Source organism: Salmo salar, chromosome 01 (assembly GCF_965601325.2).
Source record: "Salmo salar chromosome 01, fSalSal1, whole genome shotgun sequence".
NCBI classification, from domain to species: Eukaryota; Metazoa; Chordata; class Actinopteri; order Salmoniformes; family Salmonidae; genus Salmo; species Salmo salar.
The window spans coordinates 32347110-32373029 of NC_138291.1; the positions used below are offsets into that span (position 1 = coordinate 32347110).

General features: G+C 41.0%; 1 protein-coding gene and 13 non-coding genes across 35 annotated transcripts in view; 13 read left to right on the forward strand and 1 right to left on the reverse strand.

Annotated features, from left to right (window-relative positions):
• The first annotated feature begins 571 nt into the window (after positions 1 to 571).
• Positions 572 to 644, forward strand: trnar-ucg (transfer RNA arginine (anticodon UCG)). The gene has a single exon. It is a non-coding gene; the product is annotated as a tRNA-Arg (tRNA).
• A 646-nt stretch (positions 645 to 1290) lies between these two features.
• trnar-ucg (transfer RNA arginine (anticodon UCG)) lies at positions 1291 to 1363 on the forward strand. Its single transcript has one exon. It is a non-coding gene; the product is annotated as a tRNA-Arg (tRNA).
• A 646-nt stretch (positions 1364 to 2009) lies between these two features.
• Positions 2010 to 2082, forward strand: trnaq-uug (transfer RNA glutamine (anticodon UUG)). The gene has a single exon. It is a non-coding gene; the product is annotated as a tRNA-Arg (tRNA).
• A 646-nt stretch (positions 2083 to 2728) lies between these two features.
• Positions 2729 to 2801, forward strand: trnar-ucg (transfer RNA arginine (anticodon UCG)). The gene has a single exon. It is a non-coding gene; the product is annotated as a tRNA-Arg (tRNA).
• A 646-nt stretch (positions 2802 to 3447) lies between these two features.
• On the forward strand, positions 3448 to 3520 carry trnar-ucg (transfer RNA arginine (anticodon UCG)). Its single transcript has one exon. It is a non-coding gene; the product is annotated as a tRNA-Arg (tRNA).
• Positions 3521 to 4166: 646 nt separating this feature from the next.
• Positions 4167 to 4239, forward strand: trnar-ucg (transfer RNA arginine (anticodon UCG)). The gene has a single exon. It is a non-coding gene; the product is annotated as a tRNA-Arg (tRNA).
• Positions 4240 to 4885: 646 nt separating this feature from the next.
• On the forward strand, positions 4886 to 4958 carry trnar-ucg (transfer RNA arginine (anticodon UCG)). Its single transcript has one exon. It is a non-coding gene; the product is annotated as a tRNA-Arg (tRNA).
• A 646-nt stretch (positions 4959 to 5604) lies between these two features.
• Positions 5605 to 5677, forward strand: trnar-ucg (transfer RNA arginine (anticodon UCG)). Its single transcript has one exon. It is a non-coding gene; the product is annotated as a tRNA-Arg (tRNA).
• Positions 5678 to 6323: 646 nt separating this feature from the next.
• trnar-ucg (transfer RNA arginine (anticodon UCG)) lies at positions 6324 to 6396 on the forward strand. Its single transcript has one exon. It is a non-coding gene; the product is annotated as a tRNA-Arg (tRNA).
• A 646-nt stretch (positions 6397 to 7042) lies between these two features.
• Positions 7043 to 7115, forward strand: trnar-ucg (transfer RNA arginine (anticodon UCG)). Its single transcript has one exon. It is a non-coding gene; the product is annotated as a tRNA-Arg (tRNA).
• A 646-nt stretch (positions 7116 to 7761) lies between these two features.
• trnar-ucg (transfer RNA arginine (anticodon UCG)) lies at positions 7762 to 7834 on the forward strand. Its single transcript has one exon. It is a non-coding gene; the product is annotated as a tRNA-Arg (tRNA).
• A 646-nt stretch (positions 7835 to 8480) lies between these two features.
• trnar-ucg (transfer RNA arginine (anticodon UCG)) lies at positions 8481 to 8553 on the forward strand. The gene has a single exon. It is a non-coding gene; the product is annotated as a tRNA-Arg (tRNA).
• A 646-nt stretch (positions 8554 to 9199) lies between these two features.
• Positions 9200 to 9272, forward strand: trnar-ucg (transfer RNA arginine (anticodon UCG)). Its single transcript has one exon. It is a non-coding gene; the product is annotated as a tRNA-Arg (tRNA).
• An 8851-nt stretch (positions 9273 to 18123) lies between these two features.
• The window catches only part of bltp1 (bridge-like lipid transfer protein family member 1), a 136362-nt gene continuing 128565 nt past the window's right edge, over positions 18124 to 25920 (reverse strand). For all 22 annotated transcript variants that reach the window (XM_014191706.3, XM_014191736.3, XM_082973711.1 and 19 more), the window contains 9 exons: positions 22593 to 22750; positions 22173 to 22362; positions 21783 to 22000; positions 21401 to 21652; positions 21102 to 21305; positions 20802 to 20996; positions 20481 to 20615; positions 19387 to 19546; positions 18124 to 19147 (listed from right to left, as the gene is read on the reverse strand). In XM_014191706.3, the coding sequence (XP_014047181.3) occupies positions 18913 to 19147; positions 19387 to 19546; positions 20481 to 20615; positions 20802 to 20996; positions 21102 to 21305; positions 21401 to 21652; positions 21783 to 22000; positions 22173 to 22362; positions 22593 to 22750 (1747 nt within the window). In that variant the 3' untranslated portion in view covers positions 18124 to 18912. The remainder of the gene's footprint in view (positions 19148 to 19386; positions 19547 to 20480; positions 20616 to 20801; positions 20997 to 21101; positions 21306 to 21400; positions 21653 to 21782; positions 22001 to 22172; positions 22363 to 22592; positions 22751 to 25920) is intronic.

Genomic DNA, 25920 nt, shown 5'->3' on the forward strand with positions numbered 1-25920 from the left:
AAGCTAGGACATTGTTATTTAACTTTAATAATCTTAGGACTTCGAGGCCTGAGAAACATTGTGTTTGATTCTGTAGCACAAGATTGAAGGATCGAGTCTCTTCGTACTTGTCAAAAATCACCATCTTTCCTCATTCGGACAGGTTCAAAATGTTGATGTCTATTGTTGGAAAGCAAAGTCTGTATGTTGTAATATTGGAGCAACTTGAGTATTTAGCCTGGCATAGTGGATAAAGTGCCTACCTTCTAATCACAATATTGACGGGTCAAGTCTCTTTGTGATCGTTTAATTTCATTAGCTCAGCTAATTTGGAAATGTTCTTAGTTTCTCGAAATAAGGCTTTTTTTCTTGTTGCATTGAAAAGCTTGGACATTGTTATTCAACTTTAATAATCAAAGACGGCAAGGCCTGAGAAATATTCTGTCTGATTCTGCATCGCAAGATGGAGTGATAGAGTGTCTTCCTACTTGTTAAATATCACTAGCTTTCCTCATTCGGACAGGTTCACAATTTTGATGTCTATTGTTGCAAAGCAAAATCTGTATGATGTCATATAGGTCTATATGATGTAGACTGCGTGGCCTAATGGATAAGGCGTCTGACTTCGAATCAGAAGATTGAGGGTTCGAGTCCCTTCGTGGTCGTTTAAATTGAATAGCTCAGGTCATTTGGAAATGTTTAAAATTTCCCGAAATAAGGTGTTGTTCTTGTTTCTTTGAAAAGCTAGGACATTGTTATGCAACTTTAATAATCTTAGGACTTCGAGGCCTGAGAAACATTGTGTTTGATTCTGTAGCACAAGATTGAAGGATCGAGTCTCTTCGTACTTGTCAAAAATCACCATCTTTCCTCATTCGGACAGGTTCAAAATGTTGATGTCTATTGTTGGAAAGCAAAGTCTGTATGTTGTCATATTGGAGAAACTTGAGTAGTTAGCCTGGCATAGTGGAGAATGTGCCTACCTTCTAATCACAATATTGACGGGTCGAGTCTCTTTGTGATCGTTTAATTTCATTAGCTCAGCTAATTTGGAAATGTTCTTAGTTTCCCGAAATAAGGCTTTGTTCTTGTTGCATTGAAAAGCTCGGACATTGTTATTCAACTTTAATAATCAAAGACTGCAAGGCCTGAGAAATATTCTGTCTGATTCTGCATCGCAAGATGGAGTGATAGAGTGTCTTCCTACTTGTTAAATATCACTAGCTTTCCTCATTCGGACAGGTTCACAGTTTTGATGTCTATTGTTGCAAAGCAAAATCTGTATGATGTCATATAGGTCTATATGATGTAGACTGCGTGGCCTAATGGATAAGGCGTCTGACTTCGAATCAGAAGATTGAGGGATCGAGTCCCTTCGTGGTCGTTTAAATTGAACAGCTCAGATCATTTGGAAATGTTTAAAATTTCCCGAAATAAGGTGTTGTTCTTCTTTCTTTGAAAAGCTAGGACATTGTTATGCAACTTTAATAATCTTAAGACTTCGTGGCCTGAGAAACATTGTGTTTGATTCTGTAGCACAAGATTGAACGATCGAGCCTCTTCGTACTTGTCAAAAATCACCATCTTTCCTCATTCGGACAGGTTCAAAATGTTGATGTCTATTGTTGGAAAGCAAAGTCTGTATGTTGTCATATTGGAGAAACTTGAGTAGTTAGCCTGGCATAGTGGAGAATGTGCCTACCTTCTAATCACAATATTGACGGGTCGAGGCTCTTTGTGATCGTTTAATTTCATTAGCTCAGCTAATTTGGAAATGTTCTTAGTTTCCCGAAATAAGGCTTTGTTCTTGTTGCATTGAAAAGCTCGGACATTGTTATTCAACTTTAATAATCAAAGACTGCAAGGCCTGAGAAATATTCTGTCTGATTCTGCATCGCAAGATGGAGTGATAGAGTGTCTTCCTACTTGTTAAATATCACTAGCTTTCCTCATTCGGACAGGTTCACAATTTTGATGTCTATTGTTGCAAAGCAAAATCTGTATGATGTCATATAGGTCTATATGATGTAGACTGCGTGGCCTAATGGATAAGGCGTCTGACTTCGAATCAGAAGATTGAGGGTTCGAGTCCCTTCGTGGTCGTTTAAATTGAACAGCTCAGGTCATTTGGAAATGTTAAAAATTTCCCGAAATAAGGTGTTGTTCTTCTTTCTTTGAAAAGCTAGGACATTGTTATGCAACTTTAATAATCTTAAGACTTCGTGGCCTGAGAAACATTGTGTTTGATTCTGTAGCACAAGATTGAACGATCGAGCCTCTTCGTACTTGTCAAAAATCACCATCTTTCCTCATTCGGACAGGTTCAAAATGTTGATGTCTATTGTTGGAAAGCAAAGTCTGTATGTTGTCATATTGGAGAAACTTGAGTAGTTAGCCTGGCATAGTGGAGAATGTGCCTACCTTCTAATCACAATATTGACGGGTCGAGGCTCTTTGTGATCGTTTAATTTCATTAGCTCAGCTAATTTGGAAATGTTCTTAGTTTCCCGAAATATGGCTTTGTTCTTGTTGCATTGAAAAGCTCGGACATTGTTATTCAACTTTAATAATCAAAGACTGCAAGGCCTGAGAAATATTCTGTCTGATTCTGCATCGCAAGATGGAGTGATAGAGTGTCTTCCTACTTGTTAAATATCACTAGCTTTCCTCATTCGGACAGGTTCACAATTTTGATGTCTATTGTTGCAAAGCAAAATCTGTATGATGTCATATAGGTCTATATGATGTAGACTGCGTGGCCTAATGGATAAGGCGTCTGACTTCGAATCAGAAGATTGAGGGTTCGAGTCCCTTCGTGGTCGTTTAAATTGAATAGCTCAGGTCATTTGGAAATGTTTAAAATTTCCCGAAATAAGGTGTTGTTCTTGTTTCTTTGAAAAGCTAGGACATTGTTATGCAACTTTAATAATCTTAAGACTTCGTGGCCTGAGAAACATTGTGTTTGATTCTGTAGCACAAGATTGAACGATCGAGCCTCTTCGTACTTGTCAAAAATCACCATCTTTCCTCATTCGGACAGGTTCAAAATGTTGATGTCTATTGTTGGAAAGCAAAGTCTGTATGTTGTCATATTGGAGAAACTTGAGTAGTTAGCCTGGCATAGTGGAGAATGTGCCTACCTTCTAATCACAATATTGACGGGTCGAGGCTCTTTGTGATCGTTTAATTTCATTAGCTCAGCTAATTTGGAAATGTTCTTAGTTTCCCGAAATATGGCTTTGTTCTTGTTGCATTGAAAAGCTCGGACATTGTTATTCAACTTTAATAATCAAAGACTGCAAGGCCTGAGAAATATTCTGTCTGATTCTGCATCACAAGATGGAGTGATAGAGTGTCTTCGTACTTGTTAAATATCACTAGCTTTCCTCATTCGGACAGGTTCACAATTTTGATGTCTATTGTTGCAAAGCAAAATCTGTATGATGTCATATAGGTCTATATGATGTAGACTGCGTGGCCTAATGGATAAGGCGTCTGACTTCGAATCAGAAGATTGAGGGTTCGAGTCCCTTCGTGGTCGTTTAAATTGAATAGCTCAGGTCATTTGGAAATGTTTAAAATTTCCCAAAATAAGGTGTTGTTCTTGTTTCTTTGAAAAGCTAGGACATTGTTATGCAACTTTAATAATCTTAAGACTTCGTGGCCTGAGAAACATTGTGTTTGATTCTGTAGCACAAGATTGAACGATCGAGCCTCTTCGTACTTGTCAAAAATCACCATCTTTCCTCATTCGGACAGGTTCAAAATGTTGATGTCTATTGTTGGAAAGCAAAGTCTGTATGTTGTCATATTGGAGAAACTTGAGTAGTTAGCCTGGCATAGTGGAGAATGTGCCTACCTTCTAATCACAATATTGACGGGTCGAGGCTCTTTGTGATCGTTTAATTTCATTAGCTCAGCTAATTTGGAAATGTTCTTAGTTTCCCGAAATATGGCTTTGTTCTTGTTGCATTGAAAAGCTCGGACATTGTTATTCAACTTTAATAATCAAAGACTGCAAGGCCTGAGAAATATTCTGTCTGATTCTGCATCACAAGATGGAGTGATAGAGTGTCTTCCTACTTGTTAAATATCACTAGCTTTCCTCATTCGGACAGGTTCACAATTTTGATGTCTATTGTTGCAAAACAAAATCTGTATGATGTCATATAGGTCTATATGATGTAGACTGCGTGGCCTAATGGATAAGGCGTCTGACTTCGAATCAGAAGATTGAGGGTTAGAGTCCCTTCGTGGTCGTTTAAATTGAATAGCTCAGGTCATTTGGAAATGTTTAAAATTTCCCAAAATAAGGTGTTGTTCTTGTTTCTTTGAAAAGCTAGGACATTGTTATGCAACTTTAATAATCTTAAGACTTCGTGGCCTGAGAAACATTGTGTTTGATTCTGTAGCACAAGATTGAACGATCGAGCCTCTTCGTACTTGTCAAAAATCACCATCTTTCCTCATTCGGACAGGTTCAAAATGTTGATGTCTATTGTTGGAAAGCAAAGTCTGTATGTTGTCATATTGGAGAAACTTGAGTAGTTAGCCTGGCATAGTGGAGAATGTGCCTACCTTCTAATCACAATATTGACGGGTCGAGGCTCTTTGTGATCGTTTAATTTCATTAGCTCAGCTAATTTGGAAATGTTCTTAGTTTCCCGAAATATGGCTTTGTTCTTGTTGCATTGAAAAGCTCGGACATTGTTATTCAACTTTAATAATCAAAGACTGCAAGGCCTGAGAAATATTCTGTCTGATTCTGCATCACAAGATGGAGTGATAGAGTGTCTTCGTACTTGTTAAATATCACTAGCTTTCCTCATTCGGACAGGTTCACAGTTTTGATGTCTATTGTTGCAAAACAAAATCTGTATGATGTCATATAGGTCTATGTGATGTAGACTGCGTGGCCTAATGGATAAGGCGTCTGACTTCGAATCAGAAGATTGAGGGATCGAGTCCCTTCGTGGTCGTTTAAATTGAACAGCTCAGATCATTTGGAAATGTTAAAAATTTCCCGAAATAAGGTGTTGTTCTTCTTTCTTTGAAAAGCTAGGACATTGTTATGCAACTTTAATAATCTTAAGACTTCGTGGCCTGAGAAACATTGTGTTTGATTCTGTAGCACAAGATTGAACGATCGAGCCTCTTCGTACTTGTCAAAAATCACCATCTTTCCTCATTCGGACAGGTTCAAAATGTTGATGTCTATTGTTGGAAAGCAAAGTCTGTATGTTGTCATATTGGAGAAACTTGAGTAGTTAGCCTGGCATAGTGGAGAATGTGCCTACCTTCTAATCACAATATTGACGGGTCGAGGCTCTTTGTGATCGTTTAATTTCATTAGCTCAGCTAATTTGGAAATGTTCTTAGTTTCCCGAAATAAGGCTTTGTTCTTGTTGCATTGAAAAGCTCGGACATTGTTATTCAACTTTAATAATCAAAGACTGCAAGGCCTGAGAAATATTCTGTCTGATTCTGCATCACAAGATGGAGTGATAGAGTGTCTTCCTACTTGTTAAATATCACTAGCTTTCCTCATTCGGACAGGTTCACAATTTTGATGTCTATTGTTGCAAAACAAAATCTGTATGATGTCATATAGGTCTATATGATGTAGACTGCGTGGCCTAATGGATAAGGCGTCTGACTTCGAATCAGAAGATTGAGGGTTAGAGTCCCTTCGTGGTCGTTTAAATTGAATAGCTCAGGTCATTTGAAAATGTTTAAAATTTGCTGAAATAAGGTGTTGTTCTTGTTTCTTTGAAAAGCTAGGACATTGTTATGCAACTTTAATAATCTTAAGACTTCGAGGCCTGAGAAACATTGTGTTTGATTCTGTAGCACAAAATTGAAGGATCGAGTCTCTTCTTACTTGTCAAAAATCACCATCTTTCCTCATTCGGACAGGTTCAAAATGTTGATGTCTATTGTTGGAAAGCAAAGTCTGTATGTTGTCATATTGGAGAAACTTGAGTAGTTAGCCTGGCATAGTGGAGAAAGTGCCTACCTTCTAATCACAATATTGACGGGTCGAGGCTCTTTGTGATCGTTTAATTTCATTAGCTCAGCTAATTTGGAAATGTTCTTAGTTTCTCGAAATAAGGCTTTTTTCTTGTTGCATTGAAAAGCTCGGACATTGTTATTCAACTTTAATAATCAAAGACTGCAAGGCCTGAGAAATATTCTGTCTGATTCTGCATCGCAAGATGGAGTGATAGAGTGTCTTCGTACTTGTTAAATATCACTAGCTTTCCTCATTCGGACAGGTTCACAGTTTTGATGTCTATTGTTGCAAAACAAAATCTGTATGATGTCATATAGGTCTATGTGATGTAGACTGCGTGGCCTAATGGATAAGGCGTCTGACTTCGAATCAGAAGATTGAGGGATCGAGTCCCTTCGTGGTCGTTTAAATTGAACAGCTCAGATCATTTGGAAATGTTAAAAATTTCCCGAAATAAGGTGTTGTTCTTCTTTCTTTGAAAAGCTAGGACATTGTTATGCAACTTTAATAATCTTAAAACTTCGTGGCCTGAGAAACATTGTGTTTGATTCTGTAGCACAAGATTGAACGATCGAGCCTCTTCGTACTTGTCAAAAATCACCATCTTTCCTCATTCGGACAGGTTCAAAATGTTGATGTCTATTGTTGGAAAGCAAAGTCTGTATGTTGTCATATTGGAGAAACTTGAGTAGTTAGCCTGGCATAGTGGAGAATGTGCCTACCTTCTAATCACAATATTGACGGGTCGAGTCTCTTTGTGATCGTTTAATTTCATTAGCTCAGCTAATTTGGAAATGTTCTTAGTTTCCCGAAATAAGGCTTTGTTCTTGTTGCATTGAAAAGCTCGGACATTGTTATTCAACTTTAATAATCAAAGACTGCAAGGCCTGAGAAATATTCTGTCTGATTCTGCATCGCAAGATGGAGTGATAGAGTGTCTTCATACTTGTTAAATATCACTAGCTTTCCTCATTCGGACAGGTTCACAATTTTGATGTCTATTGATGCAAAGCAAAATCTGTATGTTGTCATATAGGTCTATATGATGTAGACTGCGTGGCCTAATGGATAAGGCGTTTGACTTCGAATCAGAAGATTGAGGGTTAGAGTCCCTTCGTGGTCGTTTAAATTGAATAGCTCAGGTCATTTGGAAATGTTTAAAATTTCCAAAAATAAGGTGTTGTTCTTGTTTCTTTGAAAAGCTAGGACATTGTTATGCAACTTTAATAATCTTAAGACTTCGTGGCCTGAGAAACATTGTGTTTGATTCTGTAGCACAAGATTGAACGATCGAGCCTCTTCGTACTTGTCAAAAATCACCATCTTTCCTCATTCGGACAGTTTCAAAATGTTGATGTCTATTGTTGGAAAGCAAAGTCTGTATGTTGTCATATTGGAGCAACTTGACTAGATAGACTGGCATAGTGGATAAAGTGCCTACCTTCTAATCACAATATTGATGGGTCGAGTCTCTTTGTGATCGTTTAATTTCATTAGCTCAGCTATTTTGGAAATGTTCTTAGTTTCTCGAAATAAGGCTTTGTTCTTGTTGCATTGAAAAGCTCGGACATTGTTATTCAACTTTAATAATCAAAGACTGCAAGGCCTGAGAAATATTCAGTCTGATTCTGCATCGCAAGATGGAGTGATTGAGTGTCTTCGTAATTGTTAAATATCACTAGCTTTCCTCATTCGGACAGGTTCACAATTTTGATGTCTATTGTTGCAAAGCAAAATCTGTATGATGTCATGTAGTTCTATATGATGTAGACTGCGTGGCCTAATGGATAAGGCGTCTGACTTCGAATCAGAAGTTTGAGGGTTGGAGTCCCTTCGTGGTCGTTTAAATTGAACAGCTCAGATCATTTGGAAATGTTTAAAATTTCCCGAAAGAAGGCGTTGTTCTTGTTTCTTTGAAAAGCTAGGACATTGTTATGCAACTTTAATAATCTTCAGACTTCGAGGCCTGAGAAACATTGTGTTTGATTCTGTAGCACAAGATTGAAGGATCGAGTCTCTTCGTACTTGTCAAAAATCACCATCTTTCCTTATTCGGACAGGTTCAAAATGTTGATGTCTATTGTTGGAAAGCAAAGTCTGTATGGTGTCATATTGGAGAAACTTGAGTAGTTAGCCTGGCATAGTGGAGAATGTGCCTACCTTCTAATCACAATATTGACGGGTCGAGTCTCTTTGTGATCGTTTAATTTCATTAGCTCAGCTAATTTGGAAATGTTCTTAGTTTCCCGAAATAAGGCTTTGTTCTTGTTGCATTGAAAAGCTCGGACATTGTTATTCAACTTTAATAATCAAAGACTGCAAGGCCTGAGAAATATTCTGTCTGATTCTGCATCGCAAGATGGAGTGATAGAGTGTCTTCATACTTGTTAAATATCACTAGCTTTCCTCATTCGGACAGGTTCACAATTTTGACGTCTATTGATGCAAAGCAAAATCTCTATGTTGTCATATAGGTCTATATGATGTAGACTGCGTGGCCTAATGGATAAGGCGTTTGACTTCGATTCAGAAGATTGAGGGTTAGAGTCCCTTCGTGGTCGTTTAAATTGAATAGCTCAGGTCATTTGGAAATGTTTAAAATTTCCCAAAATAAGGTGTTGTTCTTGTTTCTTTGAAAAGCTAGGACATTGTTATGCAACTTTAATAATCTTAAGACTTCGTGGCCTGAGAAACATTGTGTTTGATTCTGTAGCACAAGATTGAACGATCGAGCCTCTTCGTACTTGTCAAAAATCACCATCTTTCCTCATTCGGACAGTTTCAAAATGTTGATGTCTATTGTTGGAAAGCAAAGTCTGTATGTTGTCATATTGGAGCAACTTGACTAGATAGACTGGCATAGTGGATAAAGTGCCTACCTTCTAATCACAATATTGATGGGTCGAGTCTCTTTGTGATCGTTTAATTTCATTAGCTCAGCTAATTTGGAAATGTTCTTAGTTTCTCGAAATAAGGCTTTGTTCTTGTTGCATTGAAAAGCTCGGACATTGTTATTCAACTTTAATAATCAAAGACTGCAAGGCCTGAGAAATATTCAGTCTGATTCTGCATCGCAAGATGGAGTGATTGAGTGTCTTCGTAATTGTTAAATATCACTAGCTTTCCTCATTCGGACAGGTTCACAATTTTGATGTCTATTGTTGCAAAGCAAAATCTGTATGATGTCATGTAGGTCTATATGATGTAGACTGCGTGGCCTAATGGATAAGGCGTCTGACTTCGAATCAGAAGTTTGAGGGTTCGAGTCCCTTCGTGGTTGTTTAAATTGAACAGCTCAGATAATTTGGAAATGTTTAAAATTTCCCGAAAGAAGGCGTTGTTCTTGTTTCTTTGAAAAGCTAGGACATTGTTATGCAACTTTAATAATCTTCAGACTTCGAGGCCTGAGAAACATTGTGTTTGATTCTGTAGCACAAGATTGAAGGATCGAGTCTCTTCGTACTTGTCAAAAATCACCATCTTTCCTCATTCGGACAGGTTCACAATTTTGATGTCTATTGTTGCAAAGAAAAGTCTGTATGATGTCAAATAGGATTCTATGAAGTAGACTGCGTGGCCTAAAAGATAAGGTTCCTGACCTCAAATCAAAAGAATGTGGGTTTGAGTCCTTTTGTGGTCCTTTGATTTCATTAGCTCAGCTAATTTGGACACGTTCCCAATTTCCCGAAATAATGCTTTGTTCTTGTTGCTTTGAAAAGCAAGGACATTCAAATCAAATCAAATGTATTTTTATATAGCCCTTCGTACATCAGCTGATATTCTCAAAGTGCTGTACAGAAACCCAGCCTAAAACCCCAAACAGCAAGCAAAGCATGTGAAAGAAGCACGGTGTCTAGGAAAAACTCCCTAGGAAAAACTCCCTAGAAAGGCCAAAAACCTAGGAAGAAACCTAGAGAGGAACCAGGCTATGAGGGGTGGCCAGTCCTCTTCTGGCTGTGCAGGGTGGATATTATAACAGAACATGGTCAAAATGTTAAAATGTTAAAATGTTCATAAATGACCAGCATGGTCAAATAATAATAATCATAGTAGTTGTCGAGGGTGCAACAAGCACGTCCGGTGAACAGGTCAGGGTTCCATAGCCGCAGGCAGAACAGTTGAAACTGGAGCAGCAGCACGGCCAGGTGGACTGGGGACAGCAAGGAGTCATCATACCAGGTAGTCCTGAGGCATGGTCCTAGGGCTCAGGTCCTCCGAGAGAAAGACAGAAAGAGAGAAAGAGAGAATTAGAGAGAGCATATTTAAATACACACAGGACACCGGATAAGACAAGAGAAATACTCCAGATGTAACAGACTGACCCTAGCCCCCCGACACATAAACTACTGCAGCATAAATACTGGAGGCTGAGACAGGAGGGATCAGAAGACACTGTGGCCCCATCCGATGATACCCCCGGACAGGGCCAAACAGGCAGGATATAACCCCACCCACTTTGCCAAAGCACAGCCCCCACACCACTAGAGGGATGTCTCCAACCACCAACTTACCGTCCTAAGACAAGGCCGAGTATAGCCCACAACGATCTCCGCCATGGCACAACCCAAGGGGGGGGGGCGCCAACCCAGACAGGAAGACCACGACAGTGACTCAACCCACTCAAGTGACGCACCCCTCCCATGGACGGCATGGAAGAACACCAGTAGGCCAGTGACTCAGCCCCTGTAAAAGGGTTAGAGGCAGAGAATCCCAGTGGAAAGAGGGGAACCGGCAAGGCAGAGACAGCAAGGGCGGTTCGTTGCTCCAGCCTTTCCGTTCCTCTTCACACTCCTGGGCCAGACTATACTTAATCATAGGACCTACTGAAGAGATAAGTCTTCAGTAAAGACTTAAAGGTTGAGACTGAGTCTGCGTCTCTCACATTGGTAGGCAGACCATTCCATAAAAATGGAGCTCTATAGGAGAAAGCCCTACCTCCAGCCGTTTGCTTAGAAATTCTAGGGACAATTAGGAGGCCTGCGTCTTGTGACCGTAGCGTACGTGTAGGTATGTACGGCAGGACCAAATCGGAAAGATAGGTAGGAGCAAGCCCATGTAATGCTTTGTAGGTTAGCAGTAAAACCTTGAAATCAGCCCTTGCCTTAACAGGAAGCCAGTGTAGGGAGGCTAGCACTGGAGTAATATGATCAAATTTTTTGGTTCTAGTCAGGATTCTAGCAGCCGTATTTAGCACTAACTGAAGTTTATTTAGTGCTTTATCCGGGTAGCCGGAAAGTAGAGCATTGCAGTAGTCCAGCCTAGAAGTAACAAAAGCATGGATTAATTTTTCTGCGTCATTTTTGGACAGAAAATTTCTGATTTTTGCAATGTTACGTAGATGGAAAAAAGCTGTCCTTGAAACAGTCTTGATATGTTCTTCAAAAGAGAGATCAGGGTCCAGAGTAACGCCGAGGTCCTTCACAGTTTTATTTGAGACGACTGTACAACCATCCAGATTAATTGTCAGATTCAACAGAAGATCTCTTTGTTTCTTGGGACCTAGAACAAGCATCTCTGTTTTGTCCGAGTTTAAAAGTAGAAAGTTTGCAGCCATCCACTTCTTTATGTCTGAAACACAGGCTTCTAGCGAGGGCAATTTTGGGGCTTCACCATGTTTCATTGAAATGTACAGCTGTGTGTCGTCCGCATAGCAGTGAAATGTAACATTATGTTTTCGAATGACATCCCCAAGAGGTAAAATATATAGTGAAAACAATAGTGGTCCTAAAACGGAACCTTGAGGAACACCGAAATTTACAATTGATTTGTCAGAGGACAAACCATTCACAGAGACAAACTGATATCTTTCCGACAGATAAGATCTAAACCAGGCCAGAACTTGTCCATGTAGACCAATTTGGGTTTCCAATCTCTCCAAAAGAATGTGGTGATCGATGGTATCAAAAGCGGCACTAAGATCTAGGAGCACGAGGACAGATGCAGAGCCTCGGTCTGACGTCATTAAAAGGTCATTTACCACCTTCACAAGTGCAGTCTCAGTGCTATGATGGGGTCTAAAACCAGACTGAAGCGTTTCGTATACATTGTTTGTCTTCAGGAAGGCAGTGAGTTGCTGTGCAACAGCTTTTTCTAAAATTTTTGAGAGGAATGGAAGATTCGATATAGGCCGATAGTTTTTTATAATTTCTGGATCAAGATTCGGCTTTTTCAAGAGAGGCTTTATTACTGCCACTTTTAGTGAGCTTGGTACACATCCGGTGGATAGAGAGCCGTTTATTATGTTCAACATAGGAGGGCCAAGCACAGGAAGCAGCTCTTTCAGTAGTTTAGTTGGAATAGGGTCCAGTATGCAGCTTGAGGGTTTGGAGGCCATGATTATTTTCATCATTGCGTCAAGGGATATAGTACACTTTAGTATCTCCCTTGATCCTAGGTCCTGGCAGAGTTGTGCAGACTCAGGACAATGGAGCTTTGGAGGAATACCCAGATTTAAAGAGGAGTCTGTAATTTGCTTTCTAATGATCATGATCTTTTCCTCAAAGAAGTTCATAAATGTATTACTGCTGAAGTGAAAGCCATCCTCCATTTGCGAAGGCTGCTTTTTAGTTAGCTTTGCGACAGTATCAAAAAGAAATTTCGGATTGTTCTTATTTTCCTCAATTAAGTTGGAAAAATAGGATGATCGAGCAGCAGTAAGGGCTCTTCGATACTGCACGGTACTGTCTTTCCAAGCTAGTCGGAAGACTTCCAGTTTGGTGTGGCGCCATTTCCGTTCCAATTTTCTGGAAGCTTGCTTCAGAGCTTGTGTATTTTCTGTATACCAGGGAGCTAGTTTCTTATGACAGATGTTTTTAGTTTTTAGGGGTGCAACTGCATCTAGGGTATTGCGCAAGGTTAAATTGAGTTCCTCGGTTAGGTGGTTAACTGATTTTTGTCCTCTGACGTCCTTGGGTAGGCAGAGGCAGTCTGGAAGGGCATCAAGGAATCTTTGGGTTGTCTGAGAATTTATAGCACGACTTTTAATGCTCCTTGGTTGGGGTCTGAGCAGATTATTTGTTGCAATTGCAAACGTAATAAAATGGTGGTCCGATAGTCCAGGATTATGAGGAAAAACATTTAGATCCACAACATTTATTCCATGGGACAAAACTAGGTCCAGAGTATGACTGTGGCAGTGAGTAGGTCCAGAGACATGTTGGACAAAACCCACTGAGTCGATGATGGCTCCGAAAGCCTTTTGGAGTGGGTCTGTGGACTTTTCCATGTGAATGTTAAAGTCACCAAAAATTAGAATATTATCTGCTATGACTACAAGATCCGATAGGAATTCAGGGAACTCAGTAAAACAGTAGCTATAAAAAGTGAGTGAGTAGGCTGCATAGATTTCATGACTAGAAACTCAAAAGACGAAAACGTCATTGTTGTTTTTTTTTTTGTAAATTGAAATTTGCTATCGTAAATGTTAGCAACACCTCCGCCTTTGCCGGATGCACGGGGGTATGGTCACTAATGTAACCAGGGGGTGAGGCCTCATTTAACACAGTAAATTCATCAGGCTTAAGCCATGTTTCAGTCAGGCCAATCACATCAAGATTATTATCAGTGATTAGTTCATTGACTATAACTGCCTTGGAAGTGAGGGATCTAACATTAAGTAACCCAATTTTGAGATGTGAGGTATCACAATCTCTTTCAATAATGGCAGGAATGGAGGAGGTCTTTATACTAGTGAGATTGCTAAAGCGAACACCGCCATTTTTAATTTTGCCCAACCTAGATTGAGGCACAGACACGGTCTCAATGGGGAAAGCTGAGCTGACTACGCTGACTGTGCTAGTGGCAGACTCCACTAAGCTGGCAGGCTGGCTAACAGCCTGCTGCCTGGCCTGCACCCTATTTCATTGTGGCCTGCACCCTATTACATTGTTATGCAACTTTAATAATCTAAGACTACGAGGCCTGAGAAATATTGTGTCTGATTCTGTATCGCAAGATTGATGGATAGGGTCTCTTCGTACATGTCAAATATTACTAGCTTTCCTCATTTGGACAGGTTCACAATTTTGATGTCTATTGTTGCAAAGCAAAGTCTGTATGATGTCACATAGGAGAAACTTGAGTAGGCAGCCTGGCATAGTTGATAAGGCGCCTGACTTCTAATCTGAATATTGAGGGCTCGAGTTTCTTTGTGGTTGTTTAATTTCATTAGCTCAGCTAATTTGGAAAGCAATGTCTGTATGATGTCATATAGGTCTATATGTGGTAGACTGCGTGTCCTAATGGATAAGGCGTCTGACTTTGAATCACAAGATTGAGGGTTTATGTCTCTTCATAGTTGTTTAATGTCAATAGCTTAGTTAATTTGGACATGTTCCCAATTTCTCTAAATAAGACATGGCTCTTGCTGCTTGGAAAAGCTTCAACATTGTTATATATCTTTAATAATCTCAGACTAGGTGGTCTCATGGTGTCTGATGCATTATGCATCAGAGGATTGATAGATAGAGTCTGTTAGTAGTTGTTAAAAATCACTAGCTTTCCTCATTTAGATAAGTTCCCAATTTCTCTAAATAAGACATGGCTCTTGCTGCTTGGAAAAGCTTCAACATTGTTATATATCTTTAATAATCTCAGACTAGGTGGTCTCATGGTGTCTGATGCATTATGCATCAGAGGATTGATAGAAAGAGTCTGTTAGTAGTTGTTAAAAATCACTAGCTTTCCTCATTTAGATAAGTTCCCAAGTTGTCTACATAAGACATGTCTCTTTTTTCTGGGAAAATATAGGATATTGTTATATAGCTTTAATAATATCAGACTGGGTGTCCTAATGGTTAATGTGACTGATTCATCATCACAAGATTGAGGCATAAAGTCCCGTCGTAGTTGTTAAAAATCACAAGCTTTCCTCATTTAGATAGGTACCCAATTTCCTATTCATTGTTATTTCTTTTTTTATTATCAAAGGCTGTGTAGCCTAATGGATAATATGTCTGATTCTGGATAAGGTGTCTGATTCCAGATCAGAAGATTGAGGGTTCAAGTACCTTTGTGGTTTTTAGATATACTTATTTAGACAGGTTTCCAAAATCCCTATGTAAGACCTGTCCTTTCTTGCAAAGAAAATGCTGTACATTGTCATATAGGATCTATAGTTGTAGACCTTGTGACATAATGGATAAGGTGTCTGTCTTTGAATCAGAATATGGAGGGTTTGAGTCCCTTTGTGGTGGATTAATTTCACTAGTTCGGCTTATTTGGACATTTTCCGTAAATAAGACGTCTCTAGTTGCTAAGACATTGTTATATATTCTTTTATAAAGCATGTAAAATATGTCTGACTCCATCTCAGAAGATTGAGGGTTCAAGTCCCTTTGTAGTTGTGGAAATTCACCACCAAGGACTAATCTCAATGTAAATGAATCAATCTTTATTATCATGGCCGGAGAGGTTCACCAACTCAATCCAAGCTTGATGAGAACTCTGAAAACGACGTTCCCTTTCAGTCCTTATATACTGCTACACAAACAAGTCATATAAGCATGATTTACATGATTCATTATTAACATTGGTTCCTGCATGTGACTGACCCCTGCATGTGACCTTGAAACTGAAATAGTCCTCTTGATTCCCAGAGCAATGTTCTGGGCGTACTGCCAAATTGCTAATATAGTGATAGTGAGGATTTCTCCCATGCACATTCAATCAGTCACTTGCATGAACCCAACCGAGTTGGTTATTAGAAAAGCAGCATTTATGCTAAACATATACGATCTGATAAACACAAACATAAACTTTCCTTCACATGGGCTTTATATATACCTATTTAGAAAGGATTCCAAAACCCCTACATAAAAACTGTCATTTTTTGCAGACCTATTAATGTAGTTCTGCAAGTGCTTGTGCCTCCACTTTGGCTACAGGATCGTTGATCGTCTGTCTGTCTGGCTTCCAGTAATGCCTCCCTAACCTCAGAAGTCTGATACCTGGTTGCATGAACACTTTGGAGCCTACTCTCCCATATTGTGTCACTCCATGACTTCATGGTTATGTTCATGTGTTTCTTCAAAACACTCCATCTTTGTGTGCCAGCTGAAAAGAAGGTGAAGAGCTTTTGCACATGCCCCAAAAACCCAATTGCATCTTTTGAAGATTTGGCAGCATCTGCAATGACAAGGTTTAGAGTATGTGCTCCACATGGGACGTACACGATTCTGGGATTTTTTTTTTAGCAGTCTGGCTTTAGTCCTTGGTGCTTGCCCTTCATGTCGGCCCCATTATCATAAGCTTGCCCTCTGCAATCTTCAAATGGAATCTTCGGCTCGTTCAGCTTATATAAGATGACAGTGGACAGATTCAAGCCTGTTGTAACCTCAACATTCACAACGCCGAGGAAGTGCTCCTTGATATCTGGATTTCCCTTTAAAGCCACGCTTCTCAGAATATTGGACATTTGCTCCTGGTGACTGTCGTCAGGTGTACAGTCCAAGATAATGGATAAGTACTTTGAGTCTCTTAGTTGAGTCACTATTGCTTCCAGAATATTGTCACTAAAAATCTGTATCAGCTCATTCTGCGCATGTGTCTCTCCATCTTTAATTTTGCTGAGATGATTTTCCATAACGGGGTAACATTTTGCCAGTAATTCAACCACTTTTAGGAAGTTTCCATTATCTGGTTGGAAGAGTTTGTCTGATGAACACCTGATTGTTAGGTTTCTTTCAGCCAGAGACTGGGAAATACTTATTAAACGTGTAAGGACATCCATCCATCTCTTTCTTTCAGCCTCCAAAATTTTCATTTGTATCTGGTCAAGAGTCTGTCCCCGACTTAGGCGCAGATCAAGTTCTCTCCACTTAATCATATTGTTTGTGTGTTCAGGACTACCCTCATGGTGTTTCAGAATGGCGTTGATATTTGACCAGTCATTCACACCTTCCTTTATAATTTTATAGTCTTTTGTAGAAAAGCTTACAGCAAAAACAATACACATCGTTTTAGTATGAAAGCAACAAGAGACATGTCTTATGTAGGGAAACTGGAAACCTGACATGTCTCTTGTTGCAGGGAAAAGGTAGGATATTGGTATTTAGGTTTGTTATTCAGTTTGCATGCCCTAATCGATAAGGCATCTGATTCTGCATCAGAAGATTGAGTGATAGTGTCTCTTCGTAGTTGTTAAATATTACTCGTTTTCCTAATTTAGACACTTTTCCTACATAAACCATGTGTCTTGTTACCAGCAAAAGGTAGGATATTTTTATGTAGGTTGAATAATCAGAGACTGCGTGGCCAAATGGATAAGGGATATGATTCACGATCTGAAGAGTGATGGTTTGAGTACCTTTGTGGACCATTTATCTACTGTTGTTACTTAGAAAAATTACATTTTCATATAGTATGTATTTGAACACACCGTGTAGCTTAATGGAGTCTGACTTTCAATTAAAAGACTTGGGTTTAGAGTCCCTTTGTGGTTGTTTAATTTAACTAGCTGTCCTCATTTAAACTATTTCCCTACTTAAAGGAAAACTCCACCCAAAAACTATCTATTGGTATTTGTTTCATTAGTACATTATTGACATAGTCCCAAAATGTTTTACTTGTCAGCATTCAAGTTTTCAAGATACGTAACTTTCAAAATACAGAAATTAGCCCCGAATGATTTCTGTATTTTGAAAGTTTGCACAACTGTAGCAAAATATCTGCAGGATAGTCTGAACAGAACCCACAAGAGGTCTTGAGTATTGAATAACTTTTCTCTCTCGCGCACGCAGTTATCGGAGGCCCAGGTAAAATGGTGCAGCAATATCAGTCGACATCACAAAGCAAGTCCACCTTTTCCGCCGCTTAATTCTGCCATTCTTTTCCTTCCTCACCAACGCACAATCAAAAATTAAAAACATACACAGCATTAAACAAATGGGAACTTGCCTCACAATGAGGGGATGTGAGTGCCACAGGAAATAAGATTGAGGTAGTGAAATTAGGCAGGCTGAAACAGAGATCTGGATCAAAGCCACTGGAATATCTTTCAAAAGTTGAAACACTTCATGTGGAATTAGCTCAGATAAAGCATATATAGAGAGCAACACAACTTCTGTCACTTGCCTCAAATCTAGGAAATCTGAGAAATAACAGTAGGCTATATAAGACAATGAAGTCAGATGTAAAATAGGATGGCAATGATTTTATTATGTTAAGAAATCAACACATTTAAGAAATTCACAGTTATTTTATATACACTGGTCTATTGCACATATTAAAAAACAGGCTTGACACACCCAGCTCACATGGGTTATAGACTATACATTTCAGATACCCATTAAATTAAGATAAATAAAAAAAATGAACCATTGTTTATCGTTACAATACATCTTATCACATGTTTTAGATTGACCTAAGTGGATCTGAACCATCCAATGCTTTTTTGTTAATAGGAACCATCTCCAAAAAATTGTCATTGGGATGAATTTAGAAAAACTGATGATATTGCTCTTTCCAACCTAACCATGTGTTTGCTCCATTGGAAACAAAGCACAGGCAATGATTTAGAAGTACCCCCCACAGAAAAAGTTAATGAACCTCCAAAGAAGGATAATAAATGATGTCTTCAATTTGTTCTGATAACACCACATAAAGCATGTATAGCATATAATCCATGTTGGGGTTTTTCAGGGTTATCATTTTAAGCAGCCAAATAAGACTTCACTTACTACTTTGTTCAAAATATACATAAAAACGGTGCAAAACTTTCAGTCAAAACCCATAGTGGTATGCACCACTGTAAACATCTATGTTTAAATTCACACGGCTTAGCGGTAAATGCGCCTATGACAAATGCACAGTAGTCAAGGAAATATCCAGTGTTTCCAGTTATCCAGTGTTTTGTTCATTGAGGATTTACTGTCTGACCTCCAGCTTTTAAAGTGTTGTGTTAGAACATATGGCTGTATGAGTTAGTGCTCGTCTTTGTCCCGTCCCATCTTCTCCTTCTTCTCCTTCTTCTCCTTCTCGTCCTGCAGGGCAGTGCCCAGTTTCTTGATGAGGACAGAGAGGACCTTGTCCAGGGGGTCCATCACCCCCCTCTGGAGCCATTTGGGAATTGTAGTCCTTGCGTGGTGGAAGCCTAGCTTCTGCAGAATGTAGTCCACGCCGACAGGATCGATCTTCCGTCCAGTCCAGGAGATGAGCCTATGGAAATTGATCAAGAGTCAAGAAACCCACAGATGTATGGACAAAAGGGTTTACGTTTAGGGTATAGGCCTAAAAGTGGGCTTACGGAGTAGTTGAAATGCTCAGGTGAGAGGTTATGGAGTCACAAAACACAGGGATCGATTACACATACTACAAATGTACTGTATTGTTAGTTTGGATAAAAGTGTCTGCACAGTGGCATATATTATTGGTCTGAGGGCTTGGGTCTGGTTTACCGGAGTGTGGGCTCCAGGTGCCAGGTGTTGCACATGAATTCTCTCCAGTCCACCGTGGTGTAGTTGATGCCTTCCTCCTTGTCTGTAGAGTTCTCATCATGCAGGGCTGTCGGGCTCTTCTGGCCAGGCCGAGTGGCAAAGATCCGGGGGTTGAAAAGGGCTGCAGACCAGGGAAGGGGGGGGAGAGAGTTTGTGTGAAACTATAAAGTGCCTTGGTTCTCCATGTTCCTCTATGACTACTAGTTCCTAAAACAAACAGCACCTTTAATTCAGCTTCATTTATATTTTAGTTGTACCTACATTGCTCTTTTTTTCTATATAAAGTTATCAGTGAACGTTATCATGTTATCATGAGCTGAATTATTTGAATTTTTTTTCGATATGCACAAAAAGCTTATTTCTCTCAAATTTGGTGCACAAATTAGTTTACTGTTAGTGAGAATTTCTTCTTTGCCAAGATAATAATCCATCTACCTGACAGGTGTGGCATATCAAAAAGCTGATTAAAAAGAATGATCATTACACAGGTGCACCTTGTGCTGGGGACAATAAAAAGCCACTCTAAAATGTGCAGTTTTGTCACACAACACATTGCCACAGATGTCTTAAGTTTTGAGGGAGTGTTCAATTGTCATGCTGACAGCGGGGAATTTAGCTGTTGCCAGGGAATTTAATGTTCATTTCTCTACCATAAGCCGCCTCCAACGTTGTTTTAGAGAATTTGTCAGTACGTCCAACCGGCATCACAATTTGAATACATAGAGATACCGTGACGAGATCCTGAGGCCCATTGTCATGCCATTCATCTGCCGCCATCACCTCATGTTTCAGCATGATAATGCAAAGATCTGTACACAATTCCTGGAATTGTGAATATGTCCCAGTTCTTCCATGGCCTACATACTCACCAGATATGTCACCAATTGAGCATGTTTGACTGATTCATTATATGAACAGTAAAATCTTTGAAATTGTTGCATGTTGCATTTATATTTTTGTTCAGTATATATAAAGTTATCATGTAAAGTACAGTTAATTGTTCTGGTTTGCTACATATAGTGTGCTGCTGCTGTTGACATTTCAGATGCTCTCACCCTTCTCTTTTTCCTTCAGGTAGGCAGAGACCAGGTCGTGCAGAAACATGATGAGCTCGGCGTCCATGGTGACACATATGTGGTCTGTGAACTCAGTCACCACGCTGCACTCCACCTTGGGCTTACTGTTGGAGTCTGAAACAGAGGGGAAACAATAGAGTCATTCCAACAAAGATATATTAATGGGAACAAACTGAAAATAACAAAAATATTTTTGGAGGACAATACAAGTGGACTTCAACAACAACGTTGCCCCTAAATATATACCATTGCTAATTGTGGTCTGTTCATACTGGTGGACCGAATATCAACTGAGCCTACCAGTCAAGGAGGGTTCGTCGGGATCCTGAACATGGATGGACTTGAAGTCCAGCTGCATCCTGGGTAGGGCAAAGATGGTCTCTGTCTCATGGTTATAGCTGGACGAGCCTCGGAAGCTGCTTAGCAGGCTAGAACTCTTGGCGGCAGCCCCACTCTCTGTGTTGTTGGCGTCCACGCTCCGCAAGAGGTATAGCTCTGGGGAACAGGATACATTAGAATGAGGCAGGAGTCTTGAGTACATTGGGTCAAGGGAAACAGTAGACCTTGTATATGTCATTGGCAGAATTTAGTAGCCTTTACCCTCATTCCTCATGGCAGTCACATAATTGAACCATTCTTTGACTGTGGCTACTCCGTGGGGGGGGTTTTCGTGCCGGCGACGGGTGATTTTGGTGATGGTGGCCATGGGGCTCTCTAGTGCTCCGCAGGGTTTGGTTACCATGGTGTTGTGACCCAGATGAAAATCCAACGTCTGCACGATATAGGTGGAGTCATCAGTGGAGCCTGATTGGATAAAAAATAGGTTGAAGTTAGAGGTATTTTGGGGACTTGCTTTAGCCCACACACCCCCCCCCCCCTCTGTCTCTTGAAAGCCTTACCATCCTCCAATATCTTCTGAGCCTCGGTCCAAAAGGCTATGTTGGGCTCCTCCAGGTGGAATAAGGCCCAGGACTTGGAGCGGAAGTTGGGCCCATGGAAGCAGGCCAGGGTCATGTGGTTGCCATGGAGACTCATGGAGCCACCCAGTTGCACGGCGTCCTCTGGGAGAGGCATCTGGAAGAGGGAGATGTGGCACCCAGCGATCACCTTCAGAACCCCAGGCCAGTGACGATGGTGGGCTGCATCCATGTCTGGGAGAGAGAGCAATGACAAGAGTGAGAAGGAGCAAGACGAAAGAGAGAGGAAAGGGGAGGCGCAGGGGAAAGAGCATTCCGATCAAAACCAAATGAACCCAGGAACCCAGTGATAACGGATTCTTACATAGCTCTGCAGCTTCTTTCTCGATGTTGATGACCGGCGCCTTCGGGGGCAGGTATGGGACTGGACCCCATGTGGACAACGCTCGTTTGCTGGTGTCAAATTGCTGGGTGAAAAACTCCTGCAGCTTCATCCCGATCTTAATGAGGTCGGGGGTAGTGGAGCGCGAGATGATCACCTGGAAGATATCCCACTGCAAGTCACCGTGGACAAAGATCTCACTGGAGAGAGGAAAGGATAAGTAAAAAGAGGTGAAAGAGAGGCAGAAAGGGAGAGCGATGGGAAAGAAAAAAGGAGGGAGTGAGTGAGAAATGGTCAGAAAATGAGAACAGACAAGAATGTAGCCACAGGGGTTTTGGCTATACATTTTCTCTAGTAGGCTAGCTTATTTACCTTTTCTCTGATAGGCTGGTCTCAACGGTGCACAGGTTGACCTTCCACTCGTCCTGGAGTTGCAGGTCTGCGTTGCTGAAGATGCCCATAAGGATGCTGGAGCCCATGTAGTCCACACGGGCCTCCGTGGAGCCCATGGTGATCTGGATCTTATGGCTGGGCTGCTGGTTGGGGTGCTCCGAGATGTGTGCTTCAACAAACAAATATGGTTTGTTAGGTGCGGCAGAGAGATCTCCCTGTCAAATTCTACTAGTTTGACAGGGATGTTTAAGTTAGAGCTGAATGTGTTCATCATTTAAACGCCAAGACCCGAGGCTAGAGTACAATCTTTGACATCCATCACAATGTATTTGGAATTGCACAAAAAGTAAACAGTACATGCCAGTGGCTTAATACATTATTTTCCATCCCTGTACTTACAGACCATCTCCAGGGTGTTGACATCTATGTTGCCCCCCACCACGCCGCCTTTAGAGTCCAGTTTGGAACGACCCAGGCCCACGGACATGCTGATCTCTCGGTCTCGGTTACTACCCACTGACAGACGACCCTGACTCTTCAGCCCACTGGTGGTCCAACTAGAGGTAAACAAGAGCAAGGGGAAACAGTTCCACCCACCTCCTCATGAATAAGTAACATCTGCTTTCTCGGAGGCATTGTTTTGTTAAGGGTTATATGTAGAATTGTTCAGTTTTTATATAGGTTGTCAGATACAGATACGCTCGTCTTATGTGGCAGGGCTTGCAAACTATTACAGACTACAAAGGGAAGCACAGCCGCGAGCTGCCCAGTGACACGAGACTACCAGACGCGCTAAATCACTTCTATGCTCGCTTCGAGGAAAGCAACACTGAGGCATGCATGAGAGCATCAGCTGTTCCGGACGACTGTGTGATCACGCTCTCCGTAGCCGACATGAGTAAGACCTTGAAACAGGTCAACATTCACAAGGCTGTGGGGCCAGACGGATTACCAGGACGTGTGCTCCGGGCATGTGCTGACCAACTAGCAGGTGTCTTCACTGACATTTTCAACATGTCCCTGATTAAGTCTAATACCAACATGTTTCAAGCAGACCACCATAGTCCCTGTGCCCAAGAACACTAAGGTAACCTGCCTAAATGACTACAGACCCGTAGCACTCACATCCATAGCCATGAAGTGCTTTGAAAGGCTGGTCATGGCTCACATCAACACCATTATCCCAGAAACCCTAGACCCACTCCAATTTGCATACCGCCCAAACAGATCCACAGATGATGCAATCTCTATTGCACTCCACACTGCCCTTTCCCACCTGGACAAAAGGAACACCTATGTGAGAATGCTATTCATTGAATACAGCTCAGCGTTCAACACCATAGTACCCTCAAAGCTCATCACTAAGCTATGGATCCTGGGACTAAACACCTCCCTCTGCAACTGGATCCTGGACTTCCTGACGGGCCACCCCCAGGTGGTGAGGGTAGGTAGCAACACATCTGCCATGCTGATCCTCAACACTGGAGCCCCTCAGGGGTGCGTGCTCAGTCCCCTCCTGTACTCCCTGTTCACCCACGTCTGCATGGCCAGGCACGACTCCAACACCATCATTAAGTTTGCAGACAACACAACAGTGGTAGGCCTGATCACCGATGACGACGAGACAGCCTATAGGGAGGTCAGAGACCTGGCCGGTGGTGCCAGAATAACAACCTATCCCTCAACGTAACCAAGACTAAGAAGATGATTGTGGACTACAGGAAAAGGAGGACCGAGCATCGCCCCATTCTCATCGACGGGGCTGTAGTGGAGCAAGTTGAGAGCTTCAAGTTTCTTGGTGTCCACATCACCAACAAACTAGAATGGTCCAAACACACCAAGACAGTCATGAAGAGGGTACGACAAAGCCTATTCCCCCTCAGGAAACGAAAAAGATGTGGCATGGGTCCTGAGATACTCAAAAGGTTCTACAGCTGCAACATCGAGAGCATCCTGACTGGTTGCATCATTACCTGGTACGGCAATTGCTCGGCCTCCGACTGCAAGGCACTACAGAGGGTAGTGCGTACGGCCCCGTACATCACTGGGGCTAAGCTGCCTGCCATCCAGGACCTCTACACCAGGCAGTGTCAGAGGAAGGCCCTAAAAATTGTCAAAGACCCCAGCCACCCCAGTCATAGACTGTTCTCTACTACCGCATGGCTAGCGGTCCCGGAGTGCCAAGTCTAGAACAAAAAGGCTTCTCAATTTTTACCCCCAAGCAATAAGACTCCTGAACAGGTAATCAAATGGCTACCTGGACTATTTGCATTGTGTCCCCCACCCCAACCCCTCTTTTACGCTGCTGCTACTCTCTGTTTATCATATATGCATAGTCACCTTAACTATACATTCATGTACATACTACCTCAATTGGCCCGACCAACCAGTGCTCCCGCACATTGGCTAACCGGGCTATCTGCATTGTGTCCCGCCACCCACCAACCCCTCTTTTACACTACTGCTACTCTCTGTTCAACATATATGCACAGTCACTTTAACCATATCTACATGTATATACTACCTAAATCAGCCCGACTAACCGTTGTCTGTATGTAGCCACGATTATTTTTATAGCCTCGCTACTGTAAATAGCCTCGCTACTGTTATTTTTCACTGTCGTTTTTATTTCTTTACTTATCTATTGTTCACCTAATATATTTTTTGCACTATTGGTTAGAGCCTGTAAGTAAGCATTTCACTGAGAGGTCTACACCTGTTGTATTCAGTACACGTGACTTTGATAAACTTTGATTTGATTTACAGGGGTTAAAGCAAAAATAAATCCCAAACTTAAGTCGATCTCAGATCGATTGTCTGGGCCAAGTTAACCTCCCCTTTCATGTTACAAAGTCATGGCCATCATACCTTAAACCAGTTAAATGTAACTAAATGTAAATCAAAAATGTAATTATTTATCATGAGGACACAAGCTCAAGTACACAGTACAAATATGATAAAAATAGGAAATCTTTTATATGATGTATTTCCTATTCAACAAAACTGTACGAATAAGGCTTGAAATGACTTATATGCTTTCTAAATGTAGTATAATCAAATTATAAAATGACTAACTATAATATTTCACCTTATAACTGTAAAATACATATTTGTATGTTTAGTGTTAGAGAACGTGTGTATATTTTCGAAAGGTCTGCCCCCATCACTGTGAGCATCTCCCTGAACTCGTTAGGAACTTGCCTTTCATCTCATATTAATATTGTCTGTCTATAACAAACAGAAAGTGTTTTTTTGTTTAAAATCTATTAATTATTTTAGATTAATGGCTATAAACCAAGCGCCAAATGTGCTACAGTGATGAAACCACTTGCTCCTGCTACGCTAGGATGTAAGGATTGCAGGCATGTGCTTTGTCAGAGGCTGTGACATTGGGTTCAACCAGGAGTTGATGGACAGTCAGAAGAGCGAATTAAATGGTAGGAGGGACATCCCAGTTAAGTGGTTTGAGATTTCACATCCCACGTCACACTAGCAAAACTACGCAAGTCTCCTAAACAGAGGACTTAACATTTAAGAGGTTAAGGGAAAGATAATCATTTTGTAGATGTATAAACTGCGAGCTTGACCAATTCCATTCCCCTTGCTTAGGGGTTCCAGGGTCCTACCGGGAGTCCTATTTAAAAGGACTGAGAAGCTCAGTTCTGGATATTCTACTCCAAAATGTATGAAAATAAAATTATGCTGACTCCATCTGAAAAATAGTTAG